The sequence below is a fragment of the Eulemur rufifrons genome, chromosome 3, assembly GCF_041146395.1.
Source record: "Eulemur rufifrons isolate Redbay chromosome 3, OSU_ERuf_1, whole genome shotgun sequence".
NCBI classification, from domain to species: Eukaryota; Metazoa; Chordata; class Mammalia; order Primates; family Lemuridae; genus Eulemur; species Eulemur rufifrons.
Window position 1 is genome coordinate 691,944 of NC_090985.1, and position 22,633 is coordinate 714,576.

The 22,633-nt window shown below is 62.7% G+C and overlaps 2 protein-coding genes across 4 annotated transcripts in view; both read right to left on the reverse strand.

The window, feature by feature from the left end:
* Positions 1-673: 673 nt before the first annotated feature.
* Positions 674-16,152, reverse strand: CTSH (cathepsin H). 2 transcript variants are annotated; one of them, XM_069466514.1, is made up of 13 exons: positions 16,061-16,152; positions 15,914-16,028; positions 12,496-12,527; positions 10,742-10,847; positions 9,812-9,882; positions 9,137-9,241; positions 6,900-6,986; positions 6,154-6,209; positions 4,607-4,688; positions 3,429-3,497; positions 2,548-2,654; positions 1,722-1,847; positions 674-1,058 (listed from the first exon to the last, which is right to left on the reverse strand). In XM_069466514.1, the coding sequence occupies exons 2-13, from the start codon at positions 15,987-15,989 to the stop codon at positions 983-985; spliced, it is 993 nt and encodes a 330-aa protein (XP_069322615.1). In that variant the 5' UTR covers positions 15,990-16,028; positions 16,061-16,152; the 3' UTR covers positions 674-982. The 2 variants fall into 2 exon arrangements, with proteins under 2 accessions (XP_069322615.1, XP_069322614.1); XM_069466513.1 differs by having other exon boundaries at positions 15,914-16,152.
* Positions 16,153-22,214: 6,062 nt separating this feature from the next.
* RASGRF1 (Ras protein specific guanine nucleotide releasing factor 1) overlaps positions 22,215-22,633 on the reverse strand; it is an 82,887-nt gene continuing 82,468 nt past the window's right edge. For both annotated transcript variants that reach the window (XM_069466515.1, XM_069466516.1), the window contains one exon: positions 22,215-22,540. In XM_069466515.1, the coding sequence (XP_069322616.1) occupies positions 22,448-22,540 (93 nt within the window). In that variant the 3' untranslated portion in view covers positions 22,215-22,447. The remainder of the gene's footprint in view (positions 22,541-22,633) is intronic.

The following is a 22,633-nucleotide window of genomic DNA, read 5'->3' on the forward strand; positions in this document are numbered from 1 at the left end:
CACTCTCGTCTTGTTGTTAGTTTTTTTTTAAGTCTAGAATAGAATTTTATCCTATTACTGTTGCATATTAAGATGGTTGTTTCTTATCTTGACTCACAGTTGTGGTCTCACGTTACCAGGATTTTCTAAGATCAAGCCACGCTGCGTTTTCTAAACACGCCACGTCATGGCGTGTCTCCAAATCCTCGCAAGCCTTAGCTCTCCGCGAGGCCCCGGGCGCGAGAGCGTTCATCATTGAGACGCGTGAACCGCGGGACCAAGGCCAGAGCTCCAACCCTTCTTCCCACCTCAGGGCCACCTCCGACGGGGACCACGGCTTCTGGGAAGGGGGGGAGGGGCGAGGGTGTGCGGACGCCCCAGGGGGAGGGCTGGTGAGGGAGGGCTGGTGAGGGAGGGCTGGGGCAGCCGGGCCAGGGGGCCGCAGTCTGGGCAGGGGGAGGCCGAGACGGGGACACTACCGGCTTCCGGCCTGGCGTTGTGGGTTCGAATCCTGCTGCTCCCTCCCTCCTCACGCAGGTTTGGGGTGAATGGCCAAGATCTGGAGTTAGACCTGCTCTTCCTCCTGGGAACCCCAACCTCGGCGCCCTCCCCGGCCGGAGCCCTGGGCACCCCGAGGCGCGTCCCTCCTGGGGACCAGCCCCGCCCCCGCACAGCACAGGCCGGGCCCGGGAGGTGCTCGCCGAGTGTTTATTGAACCAGGAACACAGATGGGACAGCGGCTGGAGCTCCCTCCACGTGTGGCCCCCTGGGAAGAGGGACTGTCAGTCCGCGTGGGCGTGAGCCGGCTGAACGCCACGCGTAAGGCACAGAGGACGAGGGTGAGCTCGGACGCCTCTTCCTCTTCTTCAGGTCTCCGGCTCAGCTGCGGGTGAGGTGGAAACGAGGGCCCCGGGGTCGCCCCACAGCTGCCTCCGGGCAGGGATCTCGCCGCGGGCCCAGGCTGCCCGTCCGGCTGCTTCTCCGCCGACCCCCGCGCCGCGGCTCACACGAGAGGGATGGGGAAGGACGCGCAGGCGGCCAGGCCACACATGTTCTTCCCGCGCTCGATGAGGAAGTACCTGGCGGAGAGAGCGGCTGAGGCCTGGCCGGCGTCCTCGGCGCCGTCCTGGAGTGTTCGCCCCCGAGAGCTGACTCCAGGGATCGGCCTCTGAACTTATTCCCAGAGCAGCAGCCCTCGGCCGATTCTATCACCAGGAAACCGCGGCCGACTGAGTAACTGACACTTCCTCAGCCGCGGCTGCCAAACACTGCCGAGACTCCGCCGAGCCGCCTCGGCCCTGGCTGTGTCCCCACCCGGCCACTTGATCAGCACCAGGCCCCCAGGGGACAGCGAAACTCTCCCTCTGGGATGAGAACGTGGACAAAGTCACACTGACACACACACTCCGCCCCCGATTCCAGCCTTTCTGTCCTCGCAGGAGGGGCCGTCAATGATCAGGGGTGAATCTGGTGTCTTGATTTCCCAAAGAGGGACCGTCCCTGACATTGATGTCCCGAGTGGCGGTGGTCACAGATCCTCCCAGCCCCTGGGCCACGGTTCCCCGCGCAGAGCCACTGAGGCCGGGCCCGTGAGGAGCAGCTGAGAGGGGTCTGGGCCGTGGAGGTCACATTCTCACCGTCCCCTCCCCCGGCCTGGCGGCAGCTCTGTGGACCACGGAAGCCCGAGGGGGAGGGGACGCCCCAGGGCCTCCAGCCCTCCCAGCGGGGACCCCAGCCCTTACCCGTTCATGCCCCACTGGGGGCCCCAGGAGTTCTTCACGATCCAGTAAGGCGTCCCCTCCTCTTCTCCGTACCCAACAGCCAGCACCGCGTGGTTCACTTTATCCGCAGTCTGATGGCAGGAGGTGCTGGACAGCAAACAGGAAAGGGGTGACAATGCGCAAGGACGACAGTGCCGGCAGCGGCAGGTGGTCCCCAGGGGCCGTCCGGGCGCAGGTGGATCTGTGCCGGGGCCTGACGCTCCGCACCGGCAGGCCGGCCTGGGCGTTCCGGCAAACACCTGGCCGCGGGGTTAACACCTGGCCGTGGGTTACGGCAGCGCCTGAGCACTGGGCCGGCCGAGGACCGAGCCGTGGGAGCAGCAGTGTCTCCAGTGTCTCAGGGCGTCGGAAAACGGGAGACCGCAGGAGCGGCTGGGGGCGCGGGAAGAGGCCGCGGACGCCCAGCAGAGCCACCCGGCAGGTGCCGGCGAGACCGACCCAGACTCGGTGCCGGAGCCCGGTTTTCCCGAAGACCCTCTAGCGACTCCTCCAGCTCGGGACTCTGGTTCTGAGGGCGGCGACTCCTCCCCACCCTGCACCCCAAACGCCGCTTTTCCTAACTGGAGGCGGCTCTTCGGTCGGGAGGACTCAGGCCCCACATTTCCGCCCTGGCCCTGGCTGGCGTCTCTCCTGAGCCTCCCCCTGCGGTAGACCGAGAGCGGCGGGGACTCGCCGCGGGGCTGTGCGAGACACCAGCACTCGGGGGTGTCCCTTGTGGTCCCACCAGGAGCCTGGGCTGCGCCCGCGTCCCCAGCGCCAGCCCCGCCCACCCCACCTGCCGGCGCACCTGGAGTAGATGCCGCTTTTGTACGACAGGAAGTCGTTGGTCACCTCGAAGGCGAAGCTCACGGGGTTGTACAGGGCCACGGCCTCCACCATCGCCTGCTCGTCGTACTGTGGACAGAGACCGAGGGGTGGACACACTGGCCTCCGTCACCTCCCGCCCACGTCCAAAATGCTGCCTTTTGCCTCCAGGCAGGGGCTGGAAGCCCTGAGCAGCACAAGTGACCAGGAGGAGGGGCCAGACCCAGGGCGGCCACCGGGGAGCCTGGGAGTCCCACGCGCGGACAGAGGCGCCACCCCTGCGCCTGCGCGGCCAGGACGCTCTGGGTTTGTGTTGGGTGCAGACTCTCCCTCCCTCCCTCGCCGCACTGGCTCCCTGTGGCCCCTGCCCCCCTTCACGGGCTGGTCTGTCTGGTCACGTCCTGCCCCTGCCTGCTCTGCTCCAGGAAGCCCCACACCCTCTGGGACAGGGGCCACGGGTGCAGCGTGGACCCCGCATCCAGCCACTCACCACCAGCGGCTGACGCCCTCCCCTGGGCCAGCACCCCCAGGGGTGCAGAGAGGGCGTGATGTCCCCACTCCCACCCCAGGACGCCCGTGCCCACAAAGCCCATCTGCGGAGCCTCGAGGGTAGCAGGCAGAACACAGAGGCTGTGACCCTGGGCACGGGCAGGCCCCAGGTGTGGCGCGAACACGGCGTGGCCCGGGCACCGCGGAGGGGGGGCGGTGGAGAGCGCTGAGGAAGACGAGGGTGGGGGGTGTGCGCTGAGGCCAGAGCCCTGCTGACGGGAAGGGGCAGGGGAGGCTGCCCCGCCGGCCCCTCGGCCACCACCGCGGCAGAGACCGGCAAACACGCTCCCCACCGAGAGAGGAGCCGGTACTCACGCTGGTGATGTTGGCCACGTCCTTGACAAACGCGATGGCCTTTTGGGGCTGGAACTTGCAGGTCCCGTCCTGTTCGGGTGCGAAGGGCACAGAGCACAGCTTAGGGACACGTGGCCCAAGGCCAGCACCTCAGCCTCTGCGCCCAGCTTGACAAATTTCACTGAGCAAAAGCTACGCGAGCCGCGGCCTGCGTGCTGGGTCGCTTCAGGCAGCACTGGAGGCCCGCGGTCCCCGGGGAGCCCCGGGTCTGATGGCTGGGGACAGCCCTGCATGGCCTTGGCAGGGCCTGCCTGGCCGCCCGGGGACAGCCCACCAAGAGGCCAGCGCAGAGGTGAGGTCGCAGGAGGGCACGGGAGGAGCTGGGGTGACGGGCGGGAGGGGAGGGCAGGCCTGGTGTTCAGGAGCCGGTGCCGGCCGCGCCTGGGCCTGAGGCTAACGGAGAACCAGGCAGAGGTGGAGGAAGGACTGATTTGGGCCAGAGAATCCGGGCTCTGTCCTGGCGGCCGCGGAGACTCTGCAGGGTCTGCACTCAGCAGGCCTGAGGTCGGGGTGGGTGGGAGAGGCCCAGGTCTGAGCGGAGCAGGGACATGGCTGGACCAAAGCGCCCGAGTGACAGGGTCTGTGGTGGTCTACGGTGGGTGGAGGGTGGGGCAGGGGTGGCCCCAGAGGACCGCTGGGCGGCTCCCTGCTGAGAGGCAGACGCAGGAGGGACTGGGCGTCTGGGAACAGGCAGATGCTTGGCTGTGGCCGGGCTGGGCGGGGGCTGGGTGGGCGGCAAGGGACCCCGGCAGGCTCAGCAGCTTTGGGTGACGTGGGCAGGGCCCAGGGCAGCGTCCCCGGCACAGGGACGAGGCTGGAGGGTGGTGCCCACTGCTGGGCGCTCACCACAGGAGGGCAGGACGGGGAGGAGATGGGCAGGTGCCATGGGGCGTGGGGGGGTCTTGAGTGGTGCCACGGCGGGGGCTGGGGGCAGGGTGCTGAGCGGCCCCTGGGCTGGTGACAGCGGTGGGCCCAGGTGCCAGAAGCAGGGAAGGAGGACTCTGGAGGGCGCAGACTATTCTGGAAACTCCAGTGGGGCTGGGCCCGAGGGCAGTGGGGGAGAGGGTCCCTTCTGAGGCTGGGTGGGGTGCAGATGGGTGCAGGAGACCCCAAAGGCAGGCTGGGCTGCTCAGAATTACCTTGCCCTGGTAGGGGTAGGCGTCCTCCCCCATGATGCCCTTGTTGTACAGGATGTACTCGAAGGCCTGGCTGGGGAGACCCCTGCAAGAAGCACACACAGATGTCACTTGGGACCGTCCCCAGAGGGGTGGGGCCTGCAGGGGCTGCAGCTGGACAGATGTTCGCCCTGGCCGGCTGGGGTCTCGCTGGGCATGTCCCAGTGGGTCTCTGTGGGTGTCTGAGAGGATGGCACCGTGGCCCCATCTGCCTGGCCTAAAGGTAAACTCAGCAAAGTCAGGCGAGGCAGCTGGAGTCCAAGGACCAGCCACACGTGCCTCAGTGGGGCAGGGCCTCCTGGGAGCCAGGCCCCTGCCAGGAGGAGCGGGTGGTCCCACAGGACGGCACCAGGCCAGAGCACCGTGGTCTCTGCGCCGCGGGCACCCCCGGTACTGCCTGGCCCCTCACGCCCACCCCGCGTGGCAGACGCTGCCATTTCCGGGGACAAAGCGCCCACAGCTCGCCAGGGCCGGCGGCTGCAGTCAGGGTGGCTCCAAATGCCGCCTCCCAGGGTGACGGCAACTCCGCCCTGCCCCGCGCTCTCTGCACGGCCCGCAGTCCCAGACCCGGTCTGGGCCGCCCCGCCGGGACCGGCGCCCTGAGAGCTGCCGAGCGCGGCATCCCCGGAGCCCACACGGTGGCGGGAGCCGCGTGTCATCTGTGCGTGAACGAAGGAAGGAAGGATTGGCCCCGCCACGGCCGACAGACACACGTGGGAGCCCCGCACGCCCGCGCCGGACCCCGCTGGGGGTGGGTTTGCAGGCTGCGGAGGGAGCCGGAGCCGGAGCCAGGTGAGGCCCCGAGCGGGACGCAGATCCCTGCGCAGGCGGCGACCTCGCACCTGCAGGACGGCCGGCCCGGGGGCGTGGCCGGGCCCGGGGGCGTGGCTGGGCCCGGGGGAGGGGCCGGGCCGGGGGCGTGGCCGGGCCGGGGGCGTGGCCGGGCCCGGGGAGGGGCCGGGCCCGGGGAAGGGGCCGGGCCGGGGGCGTGGCTGGGCCCGGGGGCGTGGCTTTGCGCGCATCACGTGCCAGGAAAGCGCGCGTGGGGCAGGCGAGGGCGGAGTCACTGCGCAAACGCAGCCGATTCCGGCAGCCCGCGGGACGGCGGGGACGCAGGCCGAGCGCGGACCTCCCCGCGGGGTGCGGAGGGGCCGCGCCTGGACCTCGGGGAGCCCGTGTGCGGCCGGCCCGGGGCCTGCGGGGGCCTGTGTTGGAGGCCGATGCGATGACGCGTTCCCCACTCTACTGATCCCTTGGCCACCCGCCCAGGGGCCTTGGGAGCGGGGTGGGGAAGAGGACGGATTTTGGAAGGAGACAGACCTGGCCTCGGATTCCTGCCCCGCCCTGTCCTGGCTAAGGGACCCAGCGATGAGGGATGACCCCGCCCCTGCCCACGGGGACTGTTTTGCTGCCGTCCAGGCGGCGGGGCTCCTGTCTGTGGCAGACGCGGGGTCCCAGAGAAGGGGCTGGCGTGGACGAGAAGGTTCGGGCCCTGCTGGCCGGGCACGTACCCTTTGCAGCCGTGGTTGTTGAAGGCCTGGGCGCAGTCCACCAGCTGCTGCTCCGCCTGCAGGAGCGACAGACCCGGGAGCTGGAGGCTGAGAGGCCCCCGGAGGCTCAGGTGCCAGGCGCTGCGTCCCCCGCCGAGCCTCAGCTGTGGCCCCATCAGCTCGGGGTCAAGAGACCAGACCCCAAGCTCCCCAGGCCAGGGACAGCCCAGTGGCCAGGGCACAGTGGCAGGGGCTCGGCAGCGGTGCCGCCACATGGGCAGGTGAGCGGGCGCGGCTGGCTCTGCCCACCCGGCCCCAGGTGGGCACAGTGCAGCTGGGGGCCCACGGTGGTACACGGTTGGGGGGTGGGCCTAGCCAGAGACCCTGCCCCCCGTTCCCCACCGACGGCCTCAGCAGTCTTGCCCTGCACTCTCCTCCCACGGGGGCCATCACCTCTGTCTCGGGGGTCAGGATGCCCAGGTCCCCGCCCTTCCCTCCGCGAAGACAACCCAGGCGGCTTGGGAAGGGGCACAGCTCCCCGAGGGCTGCCCGCCAGGCAGGCTCTGCCGCTCCAGCCCCTCCCCAGGTGAAGGCCCAGCTTGCCCAGCTGAGGAAGACCCCGTCCACCTAGGAATGAGCCTCCATCCTTCCTGGGAAAAGTGTCAATCACGGTTCTGACGGCACATGTCCAAGGCCTGGGACACCTGAGGGCCACTGAGCAGCGCCTGAAGGGGGGCCGCAGGGCTGCAGAAGGAGAGACCCCTTACCAAAGAGAGCATCTTCCCACTCGCGATGGCGACCGCCGACTCCAGGGCCCCCGTGGTGGAGAAAGTCCAGCAACTGCCGCAGCCACCCTGGAAAGGAGGACGGAAGCTGGGACCCCCGCTCCCCCGAGGCTGCCTCCTCCCTCCAGTCGCCCGCGGCTCGCAGAGGAGCAGGAGGGGCAGGAGCCCTGACCGGCGCGGTGGACCCCCGAGCTGGCTCCTGCTGGCCAACCCCGCCCCCCGTGAGGCCTGGAGCCCCCAACCCTTCCAGAGCCTTCTGGCTCTCCTTCTCCTGAATCTGCTGCTCGCTCCTCTCCCGCTGTTTCCCAGAAGAAAGATGTCCCAGTGTTCTGTTTCTAGAACCTTCTCTCTCATCGTTCTGCCCGCAGTCCTAACTGTTGAGCTAACAGCTCCCCAAACCCCAGCCCTGACCTGCACCCCGACCCGGACGCCACCCTGCTGCCGGGAGGAGGGGCCCTCCAGGGGCCCCAACACCTCAGACCCGGGGTCCTGCCCGTCTCCCCACCTTCTGCCCTGTCGCTGCCAACCCTGCTCCGGCACCGCCAGGACGGCGTGGGGCTCAGCGTGGGCGTGGCGCCGCCTGCCTGGTTCGTGTCCGGCTCCCCACACGCCAGCGGGTGACCCGGGCAAGTTGCTTCCCTTCTGGAAGCCTCAGCCTCATCGTTTGCAAAACAGGCCTGACAAGGGCACCGGCCTCGCAGGGTGTCACGAGGCAGAGCTAAGACCCTGCCTGTCAGGCAGCCGCCCCCGCGTCAGCCGCCGGTGACGGTCCCTCTCTCCTCCTCTCCTCGCTGGGTCAGCCTCTCCCCGTCTCCTCCTGAGACGCCCTGGACCAGCGCTGCCCAGCTGGGCCGGTCGCTGGTCTCCCTGGATGGAGCCTTCGCGCTGCCTCCAGGCCCCTCCCTCAAACCCCACCCCCACCCAGAGGGAGGCCAGCATGGCCACGTCGGGGAGACCATGCTCGGTGCTGCAGGAGGCCGAGCCGGGCTGAGCCTCGGGCACTGGACGGGGAGTGAGGCTTTGAGTCCCCTCTGTCAGCTGCGTGCTCTGGAGCTCGGGCGAGCCAGCTTCCCTCTCAGGTTCCCCTCTGCAAGGTGAGGAGCCTTTAAGGGGCTGTTGTCCGTCCCCACGTCCAGGCCACAGTGAGACACACGCACACCTCTCTCCCGCCCGTGGAGCCCGGGTGGCCGGGTCCTGTCTGCTGGCCGGGATCAGCTAGCAGGACCACGTGGACAATTCTTGGTGGACCTCCCCTTCCCACCTGTCCACGTGGTGAGCAGGTTCGGGCTTCCACACTTAACACTTGTTGCTTTGCACGTGGTTCCCAGAGGGTCCACGAACTGCCCTGGGGTCACGGGAGGTGGGGGGGGGAAGGCTTCCTCCCCCCACCTCCTCCTGCGAAGGGAGATTAAGTAAGACTTTGGCTGCCGGCGCTGGTTTAAACACCACGTCACGCGGCAGGCGCCAGGAGCGCGGTGAGCCTGGCGGGGTTGAAGCTGAGCCTCATGACTGTTTGGAAAGCGAAAAAATGTTTCTCGTGGAGAGTTTCAGTGGAGGGCCAGCAGTTTCCAGGAAGGAAACCTTGACCGTGCCTTTCCTGGAATGGAGAGGCCGGAATCTCTCTGAAGGCCACTGCTCCACCCTGCTGGGGGAGGGACCACGGGGGCAGAGGCCACAGCGGCCACGGGTGGGTCCAGCTCTGCAGAGCGGAGCGTGTGCTGGGACCCCACGCCCTGCAGAGCCCGTCCTCAGCTCCCAGCACGGTGGGGAGGCAGGGCCATGCGCTGCAGGGGTGCTCTGCCCGACCGAGAGGGTGGCCTCGCTGAGGCCTGGGGTCCCCATAGGGAGGCAGCCCCAGCAGAGGGGCCGGGCCCTGGTGGCTGGAAGAGAGGGAGGAGGTGAGCTGAGGTGACGCGTGGGCGGCAGGAATGGGGCCTGGTGCCCAATCTCTGATGGGCACGAGCTCTGGGTGGCTGAAAGAGACACCCAGGACCCATGGGAAATCGGGTCTGCGTGTGGGTCGGGGGAGGCGTAAACTGGAGCCAAAGCAGAGAAAGTTTCCGCCCTCCGGAGCAGCAGCCGGCTGGAGGGGCGGTGAGGGAAAGCAGAGTGGGATGTGCTGCGGTGGTTCTGTGGCTCCTTTGGGCTTTTCTTCCTGGCACACAGTCTGGGAGTGCAGCTGTTTCTTGGGCGAAAGGATGGGGACTGTCCGTGCCTACCTGATTTTTCACTGGTGAGACGAAGTTTCCTTTTTTCCGCCAGTCCACAGAAGTTGGGTAGGGACCTTTACCCCGAAGGTAGTTACTTTTGGTGGCTGAGCAATTCTGGAACAACCAAACACATTATTTTCAGGAGAAAGAAATCCCCCAAAACCTTTCTGACCAAAAAAAGTGCAGAAATGCAAACCACAAGAGAGAATGACAAACACTAGATGTCAGAGCCGTCCCCCCGCCCCCGACTGCTGGTCCCAATTGCGGAATGACAGGCTCCTTGGAGAGCCCAGGGGGCGGGGGGGGGGGGGCTGTCGGGATAGGGCAGCCAGATTTAGCAAATAAAAATACAGTTCACCTAATTAAATTTGCATTTCAGGTGCACGGTGAATAACTCTGTGGTGTAAGTATGTCTCATGCAATATGTAGGATATACTTATGCTAAAAATTATTTGCTGTTTGTCTGAAACTCAAGTCTAACTGAGCGTCTGTGTTTCGTCCGGTATCCGAGGTCCACATGGCCGAGGCCGTGGCCTGGGCGGAGGGGCTGCTGGGCCAACCCTGCTGGCTCCCCAGAGACTCCGGGGATGGGACTGGAGCTGCCCACAAACGAGCAGCGTCCACATTTATCACAAAGGTTTCAGTAAAAGGGATTCAGATTTAGTTGCAATGACTTATACTCACCTGAGGCTCTGACCAAAGATACTGGCTTTTAAATTCATCAAAGTTCATATCTGAAAATTGGTTCAGTGCCACTGGGAAAGGGAAGGGAAAAAACCAAAATGGAGCAGCTTAGTCCATCACTAATAAATAGCAGGAGCTCTTTCCACCCGTGTCCTACGCTCGGCCACCGCAGCGCAGCACCTGTAAATGTCCACGTTGCATTTAACTCAGCACACGGAGGCGCCCCCGCCGCGCTTGCCCAGCGCCGGGAGCTCCCGACAGCGCCCACGCCGGGGGGCGCTCCAGGGACGCTGACCGCCAGGTCTCCTCGTGTCACATGCCCCACAGGGGAGCGGTGGGCGCTGCCCAGGTAAGGAGCCGCCACCTGTGCCCAGGGCCTTGCCACCCACCTGCTGCCTGTTCGCTCTTCCCAGCACCCCCTGCGGGGCGTCCCCTCCCCCAGGTCACAGGCCAGCGCTGGGCACAAGTGGAGTCAAGCCCAGGTCTCCAGTTCTCGCTTTCTGCCTTTATCACAAACTCGGCTGAACTGCCGGCGTTTCTGAGGCCTCGGCAGACACGCTGGGTGAGCGCACGTGTTTCTCGTGAAACTAATCCGCAGGGGAGCACACAGCGGTCTGAGGGGCGTCGCCCCCACAGCGTGGGCTGAACCCCCACATGGCCGGAACCGGGTGGGGCTTCCACAGAGTCCCTCGTAAACTTCACAGCCACCCGGAGGGCCGTCACTTTGCCCTGAACTTACAGTGTCTGTCACAGGGGAGTCACAGCAGAGCTGCAGCCTGAGGTCAGCGGAATACGCTCCGCGGCCTGGGCGGCTGCTCCCTCCACCCAAGCCCCCGGGGCCCTTCCATCAGCGGATGTCACTGCCTGGGTCCCTTCCAGGTCCCACATGCTTCTTCCTCCCAGGGCCCTGGAGGAAAGGTGTCCACGTACTTTTGAATGTGTGGTTCCCACTGTTGTGGGCCTGTATCTTCCTCCGGTTGCTGACGAAGGTGTGCAGCCTGCGGTGGTACTCGCCCGAGCTGTAGGTCTTCTTGTGCTAAAACAAAGCATATCAGTAATAAGTCACAGAAACGGGACACAGCTCCCACGAGGGAGACTTTTGTTTTCTTTTTTCATTCTTTCTTTCTTTCTTTTTTTTTTTTTGAGACAGGGTCTCACCCTGTCGCCCAGGCTGGAGTGCAGTGGTGTCATCACAGCTCACTGCAGCCTCCAACTCCTGGGCTCAAGTGATCCTCCTGCCTCAGCCTCCCAACTAGCTGGTATTACAGATGCCACGGCTCCTGGCTAATTTTTCTATTTTTTGCAGAGATGGGGTCTCTCTCTTGCTCAGGCTGATCTTGAGGTCCTGGCCTCAAGTGATCCCCCTGCCTCAGCCTCCCAAAGTGCTGGGATTACAGGTGTGAGCCACTACTCCAGGACTTTGTGTTTTCTAAGAGGAAGGATGGAGATTTTCTCTCTGCCACGATTCTCAGGCCAAATCTGTGTTAGGGGGTAGGGTGCTGTCCTCAGTCCCCACTGGATTACAAAGCAACTCTTGCCTCCAGGGCCTATGGCCAGAATGACAACCATGAGGCTGCCGGAAAGTCCACGGGGCCCTGGTGCAGGGACCTGGGGTCACCGCTGGACGCCCCTGCTGGTGCCGGGTCAAGGTTATGGCAAAAATCATCATTTTTCAAAAGCACACACACTGGTCTTCTCCAACTGATTCTGTAGCCAGTATACAATGTGCTTTTTAAACAATGTGTCTAATTTTTAAAATTGGTGCTTATTTGTGGGGTGCATGTAATATTTTGATACAGTCATGCAATGTGAAATAATCAGATTAGGTGGTTGGGGTACTCGTCATCTTGAGCATTTACCTTTTTCTTTAATGCTGGGAACATTCGAATTATTCTCTACTAGCTATTTGGAAATACAGATTATTGTTTGCTATAGTTGATTTATCAAACACTAGGTCTTATTTCTTCTATTTGACTGTGTTTTTGTACCACTTAATCAAATTCTCTTCGTCCCCCTCCCCACTGCTCTCCCGGCCTTCCCAGCAATCCACTCTCCATCTTCACGAGATGCAAATATTTGTCTTTCTGTGCCTGGCTTATTCCACTTAACATAATGACCTCCCGTTCCAGCCCACGTCGCTGCAAATGACGGGATTTCATTCTTTTCTGTGGTGGAATAGTATTCCGTGGTGTATGTCCGTCCGTCCATCCGCCCACGGCACTCAGGTTGAGACCGCATTTTGGCTGTTGGACAGTGCTGGGGTGAGCATGGGAACGCAGCTCTCTCTTTGGTCCACTGATCTCCTTTCTTCTGCAAACACACCCAGTAGCGGCCTCTCTGGATCATATGGTAGTTCTACGTTTAGTCTTTTCGAGGAACCTCCATACGATTTTCCATAGTGGCTGCACTAATTTATATTCCCCCAAATGTGCTGTGCATGCAAAATAGGAAATGAATCCCGGGGCTTGACCAGCTGGTGGCTGAGCTTGTCCCTGGGGACCCCTGTTTGGCAGGACTTTACTCGACCACATCTTTCCCACAGCTGGGCCAGTCTGAAGTCTGGAAAGACCCAGCGGGGCAAGGCTGGAAAATCCCTCTTCATTTGTCTCAAATCTGGCAGTTTGGTTTTATAATAGAAAACTTTGCAAAATGAAAAACTCAGAAAGAAGAAGTAGGGCACTGACCTGCACCATCCATGACTTGAAGTGAAACTTCTCTGTAAAAAGGGAAAAAAAAGTTAGGCCTGGGTGCCTCGTGGGGGTGGTGAGTCTACAGAACTGGTTCAGAAAACGAGGCTAAATTTAAAACACCGAAAATGGCGCCACATAATGCAGAATATAAAAAGGAACTGAAACACTTTCTGCTTTTATACCCCAAGTGAATTTTGGGGTATAAAAGCAACTATATACTATCAATCCACAGTTAAAAGTCAGGACAGTGATTACCCCCAGGAGGGGTACGGGGGAGCTTCTGGGGTGCCGGTAATGTTCTGTTTCTGCACCTGCGTGCTAGTTACACGAGCGTGTTTGGATCTTGAAAATTCATTGAAATGCATACTTAATGATTTGTGCACTTTTCTGTATGATGTTATATTTCAATAAGAAGTTAATTAAAAAACCCATATACCCTAAGGGCCAGCAATTTTTTTCTTCAAGGAAGCAGAGGGTAAGTATCTCAGGCTTTGCGGCCTGTACGGTCACGACTGCTTAATCTGCCCTGACAGCTCCGAAGCAGCTACAGACGATGCAAAAATAAACGGGCAGGACAGTGTTCCCACAGAACTTCACAGAAACAAAGTATCACGCCACCCCATGAATAGGTACGAATAGTGTGTATCCATGAAAATGAAACAAAACAAAACTTTACAACAACAGGCGGGCCAGTTGTTTTTGGATTCCGGCTCTATCCCTCCTTGTACATTCTTATCTAAATTAGAAATTTCATTTTAGATTTGAATAGCTTCAAAGTATGTATTCCAAATTATTATAAATATTGACATTTAAAATAAGACTGTTATATCATTCTGTTAAAGCTAGCCAATGGATGCCATAACGATTTGATACACACCATCAATAAATTGAACAAACTCTTCCATAAGAGTCACATATTTTACATAGTATCTTTTTCTCCTTGAAAACCTGCCCGCCTCACTTCACAGAAATGGACCCTAAGGCAGCATACATTTCTACACTTGATCACCTTAACATTCTTTTCTGCAACAAGTATAAATTGCAATTATTTTTACTGCCCGGGACGGTGGCATACCTGAATATTATAAAAAGTTATCCTGGATTGAGTCATCATAATTATTAGTGTCTCAACTGATTAAAACATTTCAAATAGACATTATGAAACATAATTGTTAAACAAAAATAAAATCGCACTGGAAATGCATCTCTCTCTTAGTGAGATTACCAGGACTTTACTACCTCCCCCACCCCCACAGCGGATTTATACGTTCACGGGCGAGTGTTACCTATGGTGTGATTGAGCCGGTTCCGCATTAACTCTGACCTCGTTTGTGTTTGCTATTGGTAGAAGGGCTGGGAACTGCTGCTCAAGTAAGCAGTGGGGCACGGAAGGCCGCGTTTCCGAGTCTTTGCTCCTTCCCCTGCCCCAGATCACGCGGTGCCTGTCACGCAACGTCATGTCTAAGGCTCCACCAGCTGATGCCTCGGTGAGGTCCCCTGTCCTTCAGTTTCAGTTTCCTTGAGGAATTGAGACCTCCGGACTCGAAGAAGGATTTGTTACCCTTAGTGTTTGTGTTTGTTGCCCCTGAGGTTTCGCAGCCACCAGTTCAAGTTCAGGTTTAGGCTCAGGCTCAGGATGAATGAGAGGAAAGCTGCCCACCCCCCGCCCCCCAGTCTTAGCAAAGAGGACATTTGGAAGTAAACGGTCTGGAAATTGATTCCCAGAACACTAACTGTGCCCGCATCCCCTGGAATGTCTCTGTGCTCCCCAGGGACCCACCCCCACCGCTAGCGGACGGCACTCAGACCCCCCTTTCTGGCTTCCGGACCATTTCCAGAAACCAAGCTGTGGCTACTCTCCTTGGAGGGAAAATACACACTCCCCAGTACTCATGTCTTGCGAGTTTTAGGGGATTCCAAGTCCTGGTGGGGGGCCTGCTGCAGCCCGGAGCTGCAGAGGAAGAGACCTCAGTTTAGGACCAGGGTGTGAGGCAGGATGGGTTTAGAACAGCTGACTAGCATTTGCCTCTGGGGAATTTCAAAACAGCCTGCAGGTGCGGTAACCTCTGGTGACCCCTCCCCCAGCTGCTTCTCATTCTTGGGCAGAGGAACATCAGAGATGACCCAGGGCAGGGCCAGAAGAATCTGCTGGTAGCCCCGGCCCCAACCTCAGATAGACCTGATCTGGTCCAGTTATGACTTTTGAAAGTGACCTTATGTGGATCCCGCCCGGGGACTATCTGGGAAGTATCCAGAGCAGGGGTCAGAAAACCACAGCTTGCCATCTGTCCGGGGTTTTTTGTGTAGAGACGGGGGTCTCGCTATGTTGCTCAGGCTGGTCTCGAACTCCAGGCCTCAAGTGGATCCTCCTGCCTTGGCCTCCTGCCTTGGCTGGTATTAACAGGCATGAGTCACCACACCTGGCCATGCTGCTTGTTTTTCTACATGAACTACAAATGGTTATTTACATTTTTAAATTGTTAGGAAAAAAATAACATTTTGTAGCGTCTGAAAATAATCTGAAACTCAAATTTCAGTGTCCACATAAAATGGTTGTTAGAACACAGGCGCATTCCCTTACACACCGCCTGTGGCTGCTGTCACTCTACAATGGCAGAGTTAAGTAGTCACTACAGAGAGGTACAGCCCACAAAGCCAAAACTATTTACAATCTGGTCGATTGCAGAAGACAGGTTTGCTGGACCCTGCTCTGGAGTCCGGACGGTGCCAGGCCTTGCCAGGCGGCCCGCGCTGGGCCCCTGGGTTTCCCTCGGACCCACTGGAGCCAGGCTCCCCTGGGAGAGAGGGCGGGTGGTCTCCTAAGCTGGGAGCCTGTGGGCCGAGGACCCTGGGGGGGGGGGGGTGGGCAGGGAGGCTGCAGGGAAGAGGAGGCTCCTGGACCCCGGCAGTGTGGCGGGGGGCGGTGCGGCAGCAAGAAGCTGGGTCGGTTAGAGCTGACCTGGCGAAAACGCGGAGTCCTGTGGTCCGACTTGACACCACGGCCCGGGGCACAACTGCTGTTGGTCTGACCCCTTCCCGTGGACGGAGCCACCCCTCCAAACCACCGTCCAAGCCGCTCTACAGATGGGTGGCCTCTCAAGGCACTTGTAGGGACCCCCATGTGCCAAGTCCCCGGGAAGTCGCCAAAAAGTCTAGAAAATTCCTGCTGGGCTCTGGCAGGGACAGGTCGGAGTCCTCTGTCCAGCTGGGAGGCAGAAGGGGCGCTGGCTGCTGCGGTATTTCCAGGCGTGGGACCCTGGAAACCCAGCCCCCCGCCCCTCCGGTCACGCAAGACGCCCACCCTCCGAGACCCGCCCGGTTCACCCCAGCCGACGCCAGCGCCGAGACCCTGCGCCTCGGCCGGGGCCGCCCCGCGCCCGCCGCCCGCCGTTGTCCCGGTGTCCCCGCGCACCTGAGGGGCTCAGCGACAGCGCGGGCGCGCCCAGCAGACAGGCCGCGGCGCAGAGCAGCGGCAGGACGGCGCGCATCGCGGCGGCGGGACCCTGGGACGCTGGGGCCCTGGGACGCTGGGACGCTGGGACGCTGGGACGCTGGGACTCTGGGACGCTGGGACTCTGGCTTCAGCGGCGGCGGCGGGACCCTGGGACACTGGGACCCTGGGACACTGGGACCCTGGGACGCTGGCTCTGGGGCCGCTACAGGGGCGGCGGGCGGGGCGGCGCGGGACACCCGGGGTGGGGCGACGCCGACCCTCCGCCCCTGCCGCCGCCCACCTCCTCGCTCCGCTCCGCCCCGAGGACCGGCGAGTCGGGCCGCCTGGTCGCTGGGGCCGGGAGGTGGCAGGCTGCCCTCTCCCCACGCCCGTGCCCGCCCCGGCCCGCCCGCTGCCCTGTCCGCGTTAGCCACACTCCGGCCGTCCCTTCTGCCGGTGAGGGGCGCAAACTGGGGAACCAGACGCCTCTGAGAGCTGCGTCCCCTCCCCACCTCCCCCACCCGCGGGCGTTTCAGTCCTTCAGCGGGAGGTCGCACGGGCCAGGGCCAGCCGGTCTGCGGCGCCGGGTGTTGCGTAACCGCGGCCCGCGAGACAAGCAGCTCTTCGCAGGCCGCGCCGTCCTCGCGTTGCGGGCAGGAGCGGAGCGTCACACCCGCCTGCCCCGCCTCAAGCCCCCGTGGGGCCAGGCCCGTCGCTCGGCGCGTGGCTGACCCCCCATTTCGCGGATGGGGAAACTGCGGGCCCAAGAGTAGGCGGCAGCTTCCCGTGGGTGCCCGAAGCGGCGGTGACCCACCGCAGTGGCCTTTCTGCCCCGGCTGCCGCCTGGCGCCCTGCGCTGTGGCCAGAGTCTGGGCTCTCTGGGCCGCCCTCCAAACGCCGCTTCCTCCCTGCACTTCCTGCCCACACTCCGGTCCCAGGCACCTGAGAGTCCTGGGCTTCTCCCCTGGGGTCTGACCTCGCGGTCTGGGTGGGGCCCGGGACAGGCTCTCCTCCCCCCGCGGAATCTGCACAGGGACGGGGGTCTCTCCGCAGACTGTCTTCCAGGTAGAGCAGATCTGTCAGTGGAGGACGCCACCCACGTCCGGAGGCCCTGCTGGTGTGACCACCCCTCAGTGTCTCAGAAAAGCCCCTGCACAGTTACTGTTTGGACGGCGGGTTCTGGCCGTGGGGTAAAGTGTCTGTCCTGCCGGTGTGCTGGAACGCCCCGCGGGGTCGGGACTGAGCGCCCCGCGTACAGGACCTCGCCCCACACCTGCCCCTGCCGGTCCCAACTCTGGGGTCATTTCAGCAGGCCCAGGGCTCTGGGGTGGTGAGACGGGGAGCCCAGTGTTTGGCTCTGGTCCTACCACAGACCACCATTCGACCTAAGCACGTGGTTTGCCCCGCTGGGCCTCAGTTTCCTCATCTGTACCACAGGGTAAGTGCCCTGCTTTCCAGGGTGGTTAGATGCAGTCGTCAGTTTCAATACAGTTGCAGCTAAAATGCCTGGCCCTGAGCGTGGCTGGAGCAGACTCGCCCTGAAGCCTCCAGGACTGAATGCAGCTGCTGACAACTGGTTTCAGCTGGGCGAGACCTGGAGCAAAGGGACAGCCACGTGCACGTGGACTCCGACCTACAGGACTGTCACAGAATACACTGTTGTTGCTCCAAGCCTCTGAGTCTGTAGCAATTGTTATGCAGACACAGGAGGCCAGTACGCCAGGTGAGATGCCCAGGCTGGCCGGGCCCTCTCGTGGGATGAAGGTCTGCGCGCTTGGAGGCCGGGGGGCCAAGAGAGGAGAGAAGACCTGGCCGTGGTCCGGGCAGGGATGTGCCGGATCCTTCTCCAGGTGCCTCACACGAATAAACTGTAACTTCAGTCTGTCCCCATTGCATAGACGAGGGAACTGAGGCACTCAAGCACTTGCTGAAGGCAACACAACAGAGAAGATCGAGAGTTGGGATCTGCACCCCTGGCCAGCGAGTGGCAGTTCTACTCCACTACCTAGGCATTTGCCCCCAGGGAGCAGGCGAGGGACAGGGCGCCCTGAGGCCTGCCCACGTTCCTCAGTTCCCTGTCCGGAGTCGGCAGAGACCGGTGCGGAGGTCAGGCACAGCGCCTGGAAGCTGCGGTCGGTCCTGCGTGCAGTCGCCCTCTGCCAGGTTATCATTTCTCTAGATTACTGAGTTTTGGGGGCACGCCCTTAAATTTTCCGCCTGAGTGGTTTGCACTTGTCTCACCCTAGTCCTAGACCTAAGAGGGAGCACCAGATTCTGGAGTTTTCTGCAAGCCTCGAACCCCTGTGCAGCGGGACTTACCCCAGCTGGGCCGGCGTCATCCCTGCCTCTGGGGAGGAAGCTGTGGACCCCAGAATGTGGCAGCCTCGGTGGGCTCCTCTCCCGGGCCCCCTTCAGTCTCTCCTCGCTCACATAGTCAGCCTGTGCCCCTTGTCTGGCCCTCAGGCCCTCTGAGACGTGTCCTTATCTTGCTTGTATCGCCCAGCACCCCACGATCCCACCCAGCACCGGCCTCGGGTCGGCTTCCTGTCCTGGCACAGCCCTTCCCCCACCGTCCCCCTCCGCCACGCCCTCCTGGCCCGTTCCAAACCCCGGCCCAGACGAATCTCTCCTTCACGGAACCTCCTCTTCCTGCATTAATGATCCGCACCTCACACTGTCATGTTCAAGCCTTCACGACTTTGGGGGGTTTCCTGCAGAGCTGAGCGATTTTAGCCGGTGTGTCCGCGTTTGCCCGCGGGTCTGCGTGGTCAGGCCCCGGGGTCACAGCCACACTGGGGCCGACTGTTTGGAAATCACCCCCCGTTTCCCGTGTCTGCCCCTCCGCAGGGAAGTGGGGGCACAAGTTCCCTGCTGGTGCCCACAGAGCCCCGCGCCCTGCCGCGGGGGCGGGAGCAGCAGTCGCCGTCGTCATCGGAGTCGATGGTGGGTGGGTGGCGCTGGGGGGACGGGGAGAAAGGTTTGGAGGGAACAGAGAGAGGAGCGGCTGGGGCCGTGGGGGACCCGAGAGGCAGAGACGAGAGGAGCCCCCTCCCCGCCACGAGCAGAACATTCCCGCCTCCCCTTCCTGGCCATGAGAAGGGCCGTGGCTATTTCTGGGTCACGAGTCACTTGGTTCTGAGCGGGGGTAATAATTACAGGGCGAACAGAGGATTGCGTGTGACCCGCTGATAAGGGCTTGGCTGAATGAGGAAGGAGCCAGGCAGGGCAGGAGGGAGCTGCAGGGTTTCACCACCCAGCCGTGCGGGTGCCCCTGCCTCCCACGGCCAGGGCCGCGCGAGGCCCCGCCCCCAGCCACCGGCCCCGCCCACCTGGCACCGGCCCCGCCCCCAGCCACCGGCCCCGCCCACCTGGCACCGGCCCCGCCCCCAGCCGCCGGCCCCGCCCACCTGGCACCAGCCCCGCCCCAGCCACCGGCCCCGCCCACCTGGCACTGGCCCCCGCCCACCTGCCCACCTGCAGGCCCACCTCTCGGACGCTCTCACCCGGACCCCTTGCCTGTCCCCCTCTCTCCGCCAGAGACCCTGGGCGTCCGTGCCTTCAAGGACCAGTCTGAGATACTTTCTCTGAGAAGCTCTCTTCGGCCAGTCCCTCTTTCTTCTTCTTTTTTTTTTACTTTTAAAAAATTGAAGTGAACTTCATATAACATACAATTAACTGTTCCGAGGCATATAATTCAGAGTTGTCCCATGGACTGATCCGATCACGTCACCCCTGCCCGTGGCCTGCCCCAGAGGTTCGACCCCGCACGGAGGGTCCCGTCTGGGCCTGCCCTTCCTGGGTGACGGCGGCGACATGTCCGGGCTGGACGGCGGCAGGGTCTCCCACTGAGCGGCCACCTGGGGCCCGGGCTGCTCTCTCAGGGGCAGTGTCGGGACCCTGGCTCCTCCGCTTCCGCCCGTCCCTCCGGAAGGTGCGGGTGGTGGCCTGTCTGTGGCCACACGGCACCTCCTCAGCCTTGGCTAGTCCCGTTCCTGGGGCGCCCTCCCCGGGAGCCCCGTTCTCCAGGCTTCCCGCGGCGCGACTCCGCGGTGACCGCCAGCTCTTTGCTCGCGCCGGCTTCCCCGCACGTGCGCAGTCCCCCGCGCTGCGGGCCTCGCCGTGTGCCCGCGGTCCCCCGCGCTGCGGGCCTCGCCGTGTGCCCGCGGTCCCCCGCGCTGCGGGCCTCGCCGTGTGCCCGCGGTCCCCCGAGCTGCGGGCCTCGCCGTGTGCCCGCGGTCCCCCGCGCTGCCGGGCCTCGCCGTGTGCCCGCGGTCCCCCGCGCTGCGGGCCTCGCCGTGTGCCCGCGGTCCCCCGCGCTGCCGGGCCTCGCCGTGTGCCCGCGGTCCCCCGAGCTGCGGGCCTCGCCGTGTGCCCGCGGTCCCCCGCGCTGCCGGGCCTCGCCGTGTGCCCGCGGTCCCCCGCGCTGCGGGCCTCGCCGTGTGCCCGCGGTCCCCCGAGCTGCGGGCTTCGCCGTGTGCCCGCGGTCCCCCGCGCTGCGGGCCTCGCCGTGTGCCCGCGGTCCCCCGCGCTGCCGGGCCTCGCCATGTGCCGAGCCCTCTGCCCGGCCCCCCGCCCCGTTCTGCCTGGCAAGTCCCCCCTCTGCCCCCCACGGCGCCTGCACCTCTGGGGAGCTTCCCCACCCCCACCGTCCCTCCCCACGTGGGCCTTTCCTCCCCCTCGTCCCCAGGCACTGTCTGTGCCCCCCTGTGACAACGTGGCTCCCAGGGCCTGTCTCTCGGGTCACTCAGAGAGGGCTACAGCTATTCTGCTCCTCTTCCCGGCGAGAAGGGCTTAATTCTGGTCCTCTTGCCGTCAGGCCTTGGTGACGTGCCGCCCGCAGAACGCCGCGGTCGCCACGTTTTGGGACTTCAGCAGCTCGGCCCGAGAACCCGCCCGGCTCCTGAAGAGTCTCCGAAGGGTCACTCCTGGGAGCCACGGGAGAGACGCGCCTTGTGTGGACGCGCCTGGCGACATCAACTTCCCGCCGTGTGCGTGCCGTGGGGACCCCCCGCCCCGTGCAGCCTTCGGGTGACTCCAGCCCCCGCTGCTGGGGACGGAAACCTCAGAAGAGACCCGGGCAAGAAGCGCCAGCTGGGCCGTCGCCTGCGACCTGCGGAAGGAGGAACGTTCTGGCCGTTGGGTTGGGGGTGGCTTGTTCCCGTGCAGCAGGCCACCGGGGCTCCTCCCCATCGCACGGCTGGTCCCCAGACAGAGGACGCTGTCCTTGTCACCCTGGATCTCTGTCCAGGCGCAGGGCCTGGCCAGGGGCCAACGCTCACCCGACATTCCTTGCCTAAACAAATGAAACCGTGGAGCTCACTGTTCACCCTGAGATAGAATAGATTTATTAGCAAGAGGTAATCAGGAAACATATATCTTTACAAAAATGGAAATTTCTTTTTTCCAAACAAGCTGTAAGTGGAAATATTTTAGGACTTGAAATAGAATTCTCATACCGCTAGGTATTGCTTACAGCAAGAGTCGTCTGTCGTGTCGTGGAGCATGCCTGCCACTTCAGAGCTAACTGTTCTATGCTGTACAGTGTAAAAAATACGTGGTGATATTCACAGAATAAGCACTACGGTACTATATTCCTGCTGGGGCACTTAGACAGGACTACAGTGTGTGCAATAAAAACACTTGGTTATTGGTTTCCTAACTCTACAGTGTGGAACTAGTTTTCACAAGGTGTACAGACTTAGAGCATCTCAACGTAAGCTTGTAGCGGCCGTCAGGCAGCTCGAGAGGAAAGTGACGTCTCTCTCCCGACTTCCAGGGAACGCCGGGCAGCGTCGGCAAAGTCAGCGGCGTGGTGTGGTGACTCCGTTTTCCTCGGGAAGTTCTAGGGCCTGGTCCGGCTGTCCTGGGACGGCTGTTCATGCTACCGGTGTTCATCCTAGAGCAGGAGCCGCGCGGCGCAGCCGGACGGCAGCGCGGGCACTAGGGTTGTGGTTCTGGGCGAGAAGACTCCCTTCCCTCCAGGTTACTGGAGACAGACGGGGAGTTTTGAGACCTGCGATTTGGCTGAAAAAGCTGCTTTGGAAGTTGGCATCACCACCAGCGGGAAGATTTGTCGATGGCCGGACGTCAGGGGACGGTTTCACCCCTCCCGCCGCCCTCCCACCCCCACCCAGTGTAACGGCTACGTGGAACATGCTGGGGACGCCTGGGCGGCCACCTCGACCCAGGGCCTGGGCACGGGGGGACGGAAGCGGGGACGGAAGGCTCCGTGTGCAGGGCTCTGCCCCCCGCCTGAGGAGTGGGCAGTCTGGGGGGGCCAGGGTGCAGCTGCTGGGAGAACCGGGCGCTGTGGGAGACGGGGGGCCCGGGCGGGTGGGCAGAGTCTTAAATGTGCAGAAATCCATGTTCCGGTTCTACAGGAGTCTAAGGACAAGAACGGAGTTGTATTCTTGGAGAAGCACATACTGAGAAGAAAACCCAGAGAAACCAAACGAGTATGTACAGTGTCACGCAGCGTGTCCACAGGAGCCACGGGCAGGGCCGGGCCCGGCCTCAGGTGGGCAGCTTTGGTTCTATCCGGAGAGAAGACTCGTAGAGGCTTTCTTCGTCCATCACGGAAGATTGGTCCAGCAAATACTGGGTCACCTGAGAGAAGGAGAGAGAAGGAGTGGCGGTGTGACAGGTCTCCGTGGCACCGTGACCGTGGACACCGGAGCCTCCTGGGACCCAGGTGCTCCA